Source organism: Lepisosteus oculatus, chromosome 3, assembly GCF_040954835.1.
Source record: "Lepisosteus oculatus isolate fLepOcu1 chromosome 3, fLepOcu1.hap2, whole genome shotgun sequence".
In the NCBI taxonomy this organism is placed as follows: Eukaryota; Metazoa; Chordata; class Actinopteri; order Semionotiformes; family Lepisosteidae; genus Lepisosteus; species Lepisosteus oculatus.
In genome coordinates this window covers 2,255,262-2,266,133 of record NC_090698.1, presented here as the reverse complement: position 1 = coordinate 2,266,133, position 10,872 = coordinate 2,255,262, and the positions used below count along the sequence as shown (strand labels likewise).

The window sequence follows — 10,872 nt, the reverse complement described above, 5'->3', positions numbered from 1 at the left end:
ACGCGCGACGGCTTCTCCGGGGGGCGCCGCACAGGAAAGAATAGCCCCCCCCCTCCTGTTTGTTATAAAATTCAATTTACAGCAACTTGAAAAGCAGCGTTTGAAGCGTTGAAATTAAACCCAGCGTCCCGGCAGGGCTTGGGTCACTGAGACTGAGCTCCGTCTCTATTTCCCCAGTGACCTCTGGTTCGAGTTCCGTGCCCGCTTTTATACAGCAAACAGGTCTGAGTAGGAAGCTCACACCGCATCGGGACTGCCAAGCAATCGGCAGGGAAAAGAATGAAAAAACCGGGATACTCCAGAGGAACGCCAAGAGGTAACGCTCCCGCCTCCTCAACCGAGCCTCCTCTACTAACAAGCGAAAACAAAGGATGGTCATTTTAAAAAGAACAATATTACAAGTGCAATAAAAAATGGTTTTACAGCCCAGGCTGACCTGAGGGGCGGAGATCCCAGGTTTAAACTCTACTCGTGTACTCCGAAAGTCTCTGCAGGCACGTACTGGGACTCTTCTGTTACAGCACAGCTGCCCGCAGCGAGAAGTTCCCGTCACCGGCTCCAAGATTACTCTTCGCGCACAGGCGGGTCATGACGGCTCGGATCCCGAGCCACGAAGGCCGTCACTCTCCCCGAGTCCGGCGGCACCGCCCCCACCCCGGCTCACACCAGCCCTGCTGTGGGTCATCCCGCAGCCCGCCCGGACAGGTGTCCCTGCCACCGGTCGGCGTCGCCGGCTAGCCCGTGGGCACTGCCAACAGGACACGTGTTAGTGACCACCCAGAGACAAAACGCAGCGACTGATTGGATTTGTAACAGTCAAAGTAATAAATAGTACTGTAACGCAACGGGGTTCAGGCGGGCGCCCTTGCCTTCTGCCTGCACAGGTCGGCCCCGCACCGTGGGGAACTTGAACCCGGGCCACTCAACAGAGACCCAGCTTGCTGAGCTAAAGAGAGATCCCTCTAGAGCCCAGGGGCTGTGGTCCTGCTATTACAGGGAAGGGCGGTGACATCGGTGACACCGGTGAAGGGCGGTGTGTAAGAGCCCTGGTAAGCCGGCTCTTACACACCACTGACGGCCGTATGCGTTACAATACGTTTCACGTGCGATGGGTTTGCAGATCAGTCCGAGGTGGGTGAGGCCGGGTTCGGACTTGCAGAGGAGCGAGCAGGTGGTCTACAACTGCAGAGGTCTAGGCAGTGGTTCCTGTAACACACAGAAAGCCTCCAGCTTGCGCTGGAAGAAGTAAGGACGCGGGCGGAAGGGAATTCGAAGCCCCCCAGGCTCTCGGATAAAGGCTGCCTGCCGTGGCCCACGGTTCCACAGCTGGTGTCATTAATTCATTTCCTGCATCTTTCATAACGCGTCCAACCAGGCGTGAACGCGTTTATAATTGTAATAAAGTGAACTGTAAAAAGCTGTGCAAAATACGCTTTATATGTCTAATTAAACCAGGAGAGACTAGACCTTCCCAGAACCGAATTTGGCAGGCCTGGTTCCATAGCGAAAACCTGAGGAATGTTTATAGGACCTCTCACGATACAGTATTCCCGCGACAGCACACTCATGCCAAATCACAGAGTAAGCAGACACAGTTCGGAACATCACACAGAATAAACAACAGGCGGCACAATAACTGTCTAAACTAAATATTTAATCGAGTCTGTTTGTGTTCACGGAGCGGAATGGCAGGTTGCCCCAGACAAGGCGTAATGACCATGTCTACCACTAGATGTCGCCAAAGCGCATCTTCAGAGCTCATTCTATATAGTTTATCCTGTGGACATTGTTTTACTAATTGCATGGATTTTCTCATGGTTTTTTTTGTGGCTATGTGTTGGTAGAGCAGAGGACCACTTTATTTAAATGCAGTTGCTTCTGAGTTGTGTTAGACAGGGTACAATGTTAGATTTTGTTTTGTACCGGCATATAATGTTAAAACTTCACAAAAATGCCGGGATCACTGATTAGCAGGATCACGGATCACTTGATTTACCATCAGTGTGCGCGAACGTTATGTGTGAAATTGCTTGGAGCCACACTAGCTGAGCCAAGGACCTTGCACATGAAAGAAAAGGTGCATATAAACAGGTGCAACAATTCCGAAATCCTGCCATGAAGACATTCTGCTGCGTGTCAGTGTGAGTTCAGCGTCTGCACTCTCACAGGTTGTTTTTTTCAAGTGCTCGGTTTCTGCTTGCTGCACTCATTAATGCATGCCTAATGAATACGGGACACCTGCAGACAGGAGGAGGACTGGAGGCGGGAGCGGATCTTTACAAGTGAGCACACACGGGGAAATTATTCGGGAAACATGACGGAGGTCACTGAGTGGAAGGGCAAGGACTCCCCCCTGGATCGGCTCAGACTGCCTGTTGTATTAGATCGGACCCCCGATCGGCACCGGCTGGAATCACATCAAACGAATCAGGGGTGCGAATGAATACAAGAAGACAGTCCTTTTGTAACTCTGCTTTATTCTTCTAATTACAAGCCTCTAAGTGCACAGTTTGTCCGGACCTGTGTCACATTTGAACACAAACTACCGATGTGGAACCAGGGCAGGGGAAACGAGATCTGCTAAAGATTTGCTCTGAACAACGCGGAAAAAATGCCCACAAAATAAAACAGTCAGGGCTAACTGATCATACTTCCCCTCTAAGAGCTTACTGTGGTATAGCACAGTGAAGCTGAAGCTAAGCACCATGGTGTCATTGTAAAAACATGGTAAGACACAGGGAGCTGTGGTAAAGCGTGGTACAGATGTGAACACTGTGGCGAAGAAGGGAACGCCAGTCAGCAGGCCTCGTGCCCTGGGCTCCTCTGCAGATTCACCACAAAAAACTGCCACAGGTGGCCACTTGAACCCACTTAACCACTGTGCTCTCTGCTAAGCTGTACAACTGTAATTATTAATCATTCTGTCTCTTGTATGAGCTGCTCCCTGGTGACTTCCACCCAATAATAATCATAATTTATACAGTGCTTTCAATCTCCTGCAGGGCAGAACAAAGACGCGATATTCCACAGATAAAGTAACGTCCGAGGACAGACACAAGTGCAGAAAGCAATGGGAGGTTATATTACAAACCAGGGTGGCAGGTCTGAGGAATCGGGTCTTTAAAGGGCTTTTAGAAAAGAGTCAGAGCTTGTGACAGAGTGTCACACAGCCTCAGGCAGCGTATTTCCCTGTTTCCGTGCAGAAGAGCAGACCGGCTGCTGCCAAACGAGAGGGACCGGGAACACACCGTGGATCAGAACCCAGTGGCCAAAGCTGGCAGGGTGGGGAGTAATACACCAGATACACCAGCAGGCCTGTGGAGCAGCAAGACACCAGATTACCTAGGGCTTTTCAAGTCAGGAGGTGGGCTTGTAGACGATTCCCAAACCTGACTGGTTGCCAATGCAGGGAGGCCAGGACGGGAGTAGGACTCGGAGATCTGGTTACAATTCCAGCTATTTCATGTTTTTGTGTTGGGGAATAACCAGACTGACTCTCACCAGGTGGCTCTGGCCAGCTTAGAGAGGAGTCTGACTTCTGTCAGAGGCTCCAGTTGGCTGCAATAAAACCTTCCATTTTTTCAGAGGCATCATTCATTCAAGCTGTCAATTCACCTGTCTTTAAAGAAGCCCTTCCCTCACCCTGCCTGCCCACCCATCCTGCCCACGTAATGGATGTCTTGCTGCGAAATGGGGGTCACAAAACTGGGCATTGATGTGACACAGGCGCAGTAACTGAGTGCCACCTGCCGGGCTCCTCAGTCGCACTCAGCTACCGTCCATCCAGTAGGTGGACACCGACGGCTCACGAGACTCTCACTCTGGTTAAGGGCGGGGCTGCTGTTCGCATGTAATGGGTCGGACTGCCGGTGCTGGGCTCAGGACCACACCGCCCCGGTCGCAGAAACCGGCACGGAGCGCGTCGGCGCCGTCAGATGCAGTTGGGCGGCGCTTCCTCCGCCGGGCTCTGGGGCGGCCTCTTCCTCGCGTAGCTCGCCTTGTTCACCCCGTCCTTGTGCTCCTCCTCGTGGTACCCCCTCTTCATCACGGCCGCCAGGTACGCGAATAAACTCTGGGGTCAAGCAAAAGCCAAGAACTGAAAGAGACTTGCGTTTTTGTAACGGTGATCTTAGCCCTCTCTGAAACAGTGCTAATCATGAGTGAATTCTCCACCACAACTTAATACACTCTCGCTCTCTTTTAGACCTGCTGCATTGGCCAGCATCAGCCTGTAACACCTGCAAGGCATCTATCCTGTGATAATACACTCCTTACAGAGGTATTCAAGCGTTAACCACCTAGTCCTGTAACGGATGTCCTGATATACCTGCCCAGTAGAACAACACTGAACGATTCGTATTAGCAGGGCAATATAGATGTTTGTATCATATGAAATGTGCTTCGTGGTTTCCTCCTTCGCATCAGGACTATTTATACCACAGGATATCTTAGAATATCCGCATCACATTCCGTAGCCGGAGAACGTCAAAAGTGTTGACAAACAAGAGGAGCTATTCAGACCATCTGGACTGTTTGGTCGTTAGTAGCTAATTGATCCCAGAATCTCATCCAGCTCTTTCTCGGAAGAAAACCGGTGTATCGGCTTCAACAGCATGGCTGATTAGCCTGTTCCACGCTCCCACAACCCTTTGTGTAAGGAAGTGCATCCTGTGCACGTTCTGAAGCTCCTCTATCTAGATTCCACTTGTGGCCTCTGGCTTGCGGTTTACTGTTGATACAGAAAATGTTTCCCAACGGTTATTAACAACCATGATCTCACCGAAAGCTGCGGCACTTTGCTCTGATTCAAATGGGGCACAATGAAGCCCAAACTCAGGAATATTCACCTCCCAGGCCTGTTCCACCTGCGGGCTCCAGCTGTCCTTCAGGATGGGCTTGACCGCGCTGATGAACTGCACTCCGACGTACTGGGCAAACACAAGAGAACCCGTCTCTCAGCCACAGCGCCGGCTGGCAAAGCCGCACTTTAGAAAAGGGGTTGCTAATATAATTTATAATATAATGCTAATAAAAACATATTCATAAAACGTTAGGAGTGAAATAAATGTGATCATAATCGAACTCTATATTAATTGCACCTCTATTAAAAACAACTAATCCAGGCTGATCCACAAGTTAAACACTAACAGTGTGTTAGAATTGTTTAGAGCATCTTAAACAACAGATATCTGCTTGTTCTAGTCACAGGAGATGAAAAATACCTGCTTCATGCTCATTGTAATAATACCCCTCCTAATAACAGAACACCGTGCAGGACTGCTCTTCAGTTCTGTCGTGTTCTTTATCTTTTGCATAATTCTGTCTATTTGCAACGTGTGGTGGTCAGGGAGTACAGGAGATCTCCTTCCCAGTATACAGTGTACCCCCCCCCCCCCACCCAGTCTCAGGAACGTCTCCCCCGCAAAGCAGGAGGACTGGGAGCACTGGACACAGACTGGGATGGTGGAGACAGAGCTGACAGATGCTTATCTATAGCCTGGAAGGGAACTGTCTCCCAACACTCTCTATCCCACAGCGCACTGGTAACAGGACAATTGAAATGCAGGACCGAGGAGTGTCAGTACCATTCCATAGAGTGTCATAGAGTACCTCGAGTGAAATCCTCACACACGAAACCCGTCTGTGGTTCTAAAAGGGGTACCTCATAGTATTTTGGGGGTGCATTATAGCGGCAGTGGCACTTCCCCAGTTCCAAGGCAATCTGCTCCAGCTTGTCTTCCTGAGCCAGTCGCGCGACACTCTTCTCGATGAACGACATCACCCTGCCGAGAGAGGAGACGCAGTGAAGCTCCAGCTCACCTCCCCCTCCTCTCCGGAGACTCCCAGCCACGGGACCCCCACATGGGTACCTGAGGCCGTGCGCCTGCAGCTCCTTGCTCATTTTCAGCTCCTGGAGGTCGTCGATCTCCCGGAAGATGAAGAAGACGTCCTTGCACTCCGGATGGGTCTCGAACAGCCTGGGAGGGACACGGGCACAGGAGGAGCTCACTGCTTCGCCTGAGCCTTGTCCCGACTACAGTGGGGTCAGTTTCATAGCTGAGCCCCTCCAGACAGGCCTGTCACCCTGTCAGAGGAGGGGGAAACTGGGGTGCTTGGAGAAATCCCATGCAGACTCGGGGAGACCATGCAGACTCCACACAGACAGGCACCTGCACCTGCAGACAAACCCAGCACCCCAGAGCTGTGGGACCTCACTGTTAACCACCACTTCTCCCTTTCTGTTATCTTCCACTATTTCACTATTAAAAATATTTAACACACCCGACACACCTGAAGAAGGCTCCACAGCCGAAACGTTGTGTTTCTTTACTTCTCTTTTCTGCAGGGAATAAACCTTTACTTGTTATTTAACACATGGCTACACAGCCCAGGTCTGTCCTAGACTGTGCAGTGGGATGTGAACTCCAACAGGTCTCCTCAAATGTTGTTTTTCTGTGCTGCTGATTACCAACTTCAGCACAGGCAGCCAAATTCATTCATACTGTATATACAGTAGCATCCCTTGAATAAAAGGCTTGGTGCTTTAACCACATCGTACGACACAAAAATACCAAGGATTAATAAAACTGGTTTGATTGATTGAGTGAGTGATTGATTTAAAAGGTCAGGATATGCCACAGGTTATGTTTCTTGGGACAAAAACAAGAAACATGATGATAGAGCATTATGTGCTACACTGTTTCCCAGTGTGGTCAAGATCGATCTTGCGTGTAAAATCGGTGCTATAATCTCTTTACCAAGCACGCCCGTCATTCCCTGGCTGAATTCACTAGCACAGTACTAATGTGAACACACACACATCTACAGCTGCGATGTCCTCAGCAAAGTGGGCATGAGTGTCACTGTGAGGGAGTACGGGAGCGACAGTTACGAGCCCGGTTCTTTCTCTCCTACCTGATGAACATGATGATCCCTAACCGGGCGATGTCCTGATGCACGACCTTCCAGGACTCCCGGATCAGGTCCTTCTGGGACTCTGTCAAGGGAACTGGCTCCGACTTCAGGCGGAATCCGGGACCCCTGGCGCCTCCGATTTCGGAACCTCCAGCGGACGCAAAAGTGGACTCCGCCGCGCGATCTCTTTTGGACCCGGCCGAGTCGGGAGCCGACGCTCCCGAACTCACTCCGCTTCCGGACAGCGCGCACCCCATCGCGATCCGACCCTGGACTCCGACAGCGCACCTAGGGGAGACCTTTTATTCGGATTAAACTGGGCGCCGGGGTATAACTGATGCTGATGGCTTGAACTGTTCTTCCGTGGCGTCCACAGCACCGCCAAGAGCGCTGTGAGAGATATTCACCTGCCCCAGAACCACCTCCCCAAAGAGACAGAAACTCTCCACGACGGGGACTTCAGAGAGCACCCCGGCTGGAGCCGGACTGAACAGCCCGCTCTTACACAATTTTCGCTCGCTTGCCGCCCGCTAATAATCACTGTTAACAGCTGATACACGGCGCGCTCTCATCCCTTATGAGCGAAGCACGATTTGTTCTGAAACGTGAGAAGGATCTCTTCCGTTTGCCTTCCGCGATTGTTTTATTTTTCATGGAAAAGAAATTGGGAGTAATTTTTTTTTGTTCTCCCGTCGGCAAACTAATGTCTTTGACGCGCGGGCGACGCGACGCGAATGAGGTGGAAGCCGAGAGCCCCCTCCCCCCCCTTCAAGGGCGCGGGACGCCCCCACCTGCGCGTGGTCCCCCAGCCCCCGCGCGCTGGGAGGACCCGAGCAGCTCCCCAACGCCAACATCTCCTTCGCCAATGTCAAGAGCCAAAGAGCGGGTCTATCGTTCACGCAGAATGGCTTCTGGAAATAATCCCCGCCGATATCCGTGCGCTTCTGCCGTTGTGCCACTTTTTTATCTGATTAGATATCACAACACAATACAATAATTATAACAATTGCTTACACTTATATAGCGCTTTTCTGGACACTCCACTCAAAGTGCTTTCCAGGTAATGGGGATCCCCTCCAACACCACCAGTGTGCAGCCCCACCTGGATGATGCGACGGCAGCCATAGTGCGCCAGAACGCTCATCACACATCAGCTATCAGTGGGGAGGAGAGCAGAGTAATGAAGCCAATTCATAGATGGGATTAATAATCAATTCATAGATTATTAGGAGGCCATGATTGATAAGGGCCAATGGGAAATCTGGCCAGGACACCGGGGTTACACCCCTGGGATTTTTAATGACCACAGAGAGTCAGAACCTCAGTTTTACATCTCATCCGAAGGACGGCACCTATTTACAGTATAGTGTCCCCGTCACTAGACTGGGGCATTAGGACCCATCCGCAGGGTGAGCACCCCCTGCTGGCCCCACTAACACCTCTTCCAGCAGCAACCTTTTTTCCCAGGAGGTCTCCCATTCAGGTACTGACCAGGCTCAAACCTGCTGAGCTTCAGTGGGCTGCCAGTTGTGAGTTTCAGAGTGACATGGCTGTTGGCTACAATGCCACTGTAGTTCTGTGTAGACTCAAACCGACAATAAGGAGGAATATCATTATCTGCTATAGCGCCATATAAATAAGACAGTTGGCTCAATGAAATGGCCAGTAGCCATATCACCCTGCAGCTCCCAGCTGGCAACCCACTGAAGCTCAGCAGGTGTGAGCCTGGTCAGTACATGGATGGAAGGCTCCTGGGAAAAACTAAGGTTGCTGCTGGAAGAGGTGTTAGTGGGACCAGCAGGGGGCGCTCACCCTGAGGTCTGTATGGGTCCTAATGTCCCAGTACAGTGGAGGGGACACTACACTATAAAAAGGCACCATCCTTTGGATGAGATGTAAAACCGGGGTCCTGACTCTCTGTGGTCATTAAAAATCCCAGGGCGTTTCTCGAAAAGAGTAGGGGTGTAACCCCGGTGTCCTGGCCACATTTCCCATTGGCCCTTACCAATCATGGCCCATAATAACCCCCCTCTCTGAACTGGCTTCATCACTCTGCTCTCCTCCCCACTGAGAGCTGGTGTGTGGGGAGCGGACTGGCGCATCATCCAGGTGGGGCTGCACACTGGTGGGGGTGGAGGGGATCCCCATGACCTGTAAAGCGCTTTGAGTGGAGTGTCCAGAACAGAGCTGTACAAGTGTAAGGATCATTATCAATAAAAATGTAGAGACTCTCACAACCCTTCCAGATAAAAGTGATAAATGTTCGGAGACACATGAGATGTACATCACAGAACACCAAGCACAAAAAGCAGCAGGCTCAGCTTGGTGAGATTTGCACATTTACTTGATGTGTGAGGCTTTAGGCACATCACATCACGCCTTGCCTATGAAGCAGAGGGTTCTACTGCTGAAGAGAACAGAGGAGCCCAGGTGGGCTCACTAAACCATTTGCGATAATCAGAGTGATTCCCTTTTCTCTTTATTTAGGGCAGGAGACTGTGTAGCTGAGCGCAGCCATCAAGTTACATTACACTGTCATTTCAGTCATACGCATATGGTACCTTTTATTTCATTTCCTTTCCAGCACTGTCAAAGTCTTTGTTACTCCAGAAAGATGCAATTGTCTCAGATTGCTGGGCTGATGTTCCATCTTGATTTGAATCTTTTGACAGTGCAGGAATAGTAAAACCTAATTCTTTACCTGAAAGGCACTCACAAAGTCAACTGTGCAGCTTTCTCCCGATAGCTATGCACATGGAAATGCATTTGAAACCGAGAGCTAAAGGTACATGCTGTATTTACACCAAGGGTTGCAGGAGCAGGGAACGAGCTGCTCAGCCATGTTGTTGAAGTCGATACCATGGATTCCCAGCAGTTAGATGAGATTCTCAGATCAGTGAAGAAGTAATTACCAAAGGGGCTAGATGGGCCAAATGATCTCCTCCTGTTTGTATGAGTTATGTCTTCTGCAGACTTCAGTCACAGTGTCTCCTCTCAGAGAGCTGCTGAGTGCTGAATATTTAAGGCAAATATCTCTCTCCTCCCTGGCCATTACCATGTTCACCACAGGCTTACTGAAATACATGCTTGTTTCAAAAATATATAACCTGCTGTTGTTCGATGACTTGAAACAGAGACAGTTCTATTGTAGAAGAAACAGCAGGCCTGTTTTTCTGATTCTCCTTGAGTAAAACCTGCTGATGAGTTTTGTGTATTTGTTTTGGCATGGGTTCAAGACTGCACTGTGTGACAGTGTCGCGCAAAGGAATCACAAGCCATGCTTTTTCTCTCGGAGTAAATTTAACACTTAAGTGTCCTTGAGGAGGGCGGAACATGGATGGTACTGCTGCTTCACAGTGCTGGGGCCCAGGGTTCAATTCTGGACCTGGGCTGCTATCTGTGTGGAGTCTGCATGCTCCCCAATGACATACAGTATTTATTTCCTCCCACAGTCCCATGAGAAAATTAGTAGGTTAATTAGCTTCTGGGAAAACTGGTCCTGGTGTGAGTCTGTGTGCCCTGTGGTGGACTGGCATCCCATTCAGGGTGTTTCCTGCCTTGCGCCTGTTGCTGGCTGGGATAGGCTCCGGCTCCCCCCCAGACCCTGAACTGGATGAAGTGGTTAGAAAAAGGACGTATGGTATCCTTGAGGGACTGGATTTCAATATGTAAGTGTTGTCATGACCACTACTAGGAATAAGCTAGCATTCCTAGCATAACAGAAAGGACGAAGAATTAAATTCAAAACATTTTTTGTTGTATCTAATAGTACCAGTACACTGTCTTTTGCTCTAACTCTCTCTCTCTCTCACACCCACACACCCCCATGCCTCGAGAGGAGAGACACTCAGGAGGGCCTGACATTTCCAAAGGACCCCACGCTCTCCGCCCGCTCGTGACGAGGGGGAGAGGGAGGGAGCTCTCAGCCCTGCTCTCCAGGAAAACAGAACGTCCTCG

The 10,872-nt window shown here is 50.4% G+C and overlaps 1 protein-coding gene and 1 long non-coding RNA gene across 3 annotated transcripts; one reads left to right on the top strand and one right to left on the bottom strand.

The window, feature by feature from the left end:
- The first annotated feature begins 174 nt into the window (after nucleotides 1-174).
- Nucleotides 175-1,428, top strand: LOC138237885 (uncharacterized). Its single transcript, XR_011189207.1, has 2 exons — nucleotides 175-316; nucleotides 522-1,428. It is a non-coding gene; the product is annotated as an uncharacterized lncRNA (long non-coding RNA).
- Nucleotides 1,429-2,601: 1,173 nt separating this feature from the next.
- On the bottom strand, nucleotides 2,602-7,634 carry LOC102698808 (cytoglobin-1-like). 2 transcript variants are annotated; one of them, XM_069187765.1, is made up of 5 exons: nucleotides 6,916-7,634; nucleotides 5,871-5,978; nucleotides 5,663-5,783; nucleotides 4,848-4,928; nucleotides 2,602-4,072 (listed from the first exon to the last, which is right to left on the bottom strand). In XM_069187765.1, the coding sequence occupies exons 1-5, from the start codon at nucleotides 7,170-7,172 to the stop codon at nucleotides 3,932-3,934; spliced, it is 708 nt and encodes a 235-aa protein (XP_069043866.1). In that variant the 5' UTR covers nucleotides 7,173-7,634; the 3' UTR covers nucleotides 2,602-3,931. The 2 variants fall into 2 exon arrangements, with proteins under 2 accessions (XP_069043866.1, XP_069043864.1); XM_069187763.1 differs by lacking the exon at nucleotides 2,602-4,072 and having other exon boundaries at nucleotides 4,463-4,928.
- Nucleotides 7,635-10,872: the final 3,238 nt, after the last annotated feature.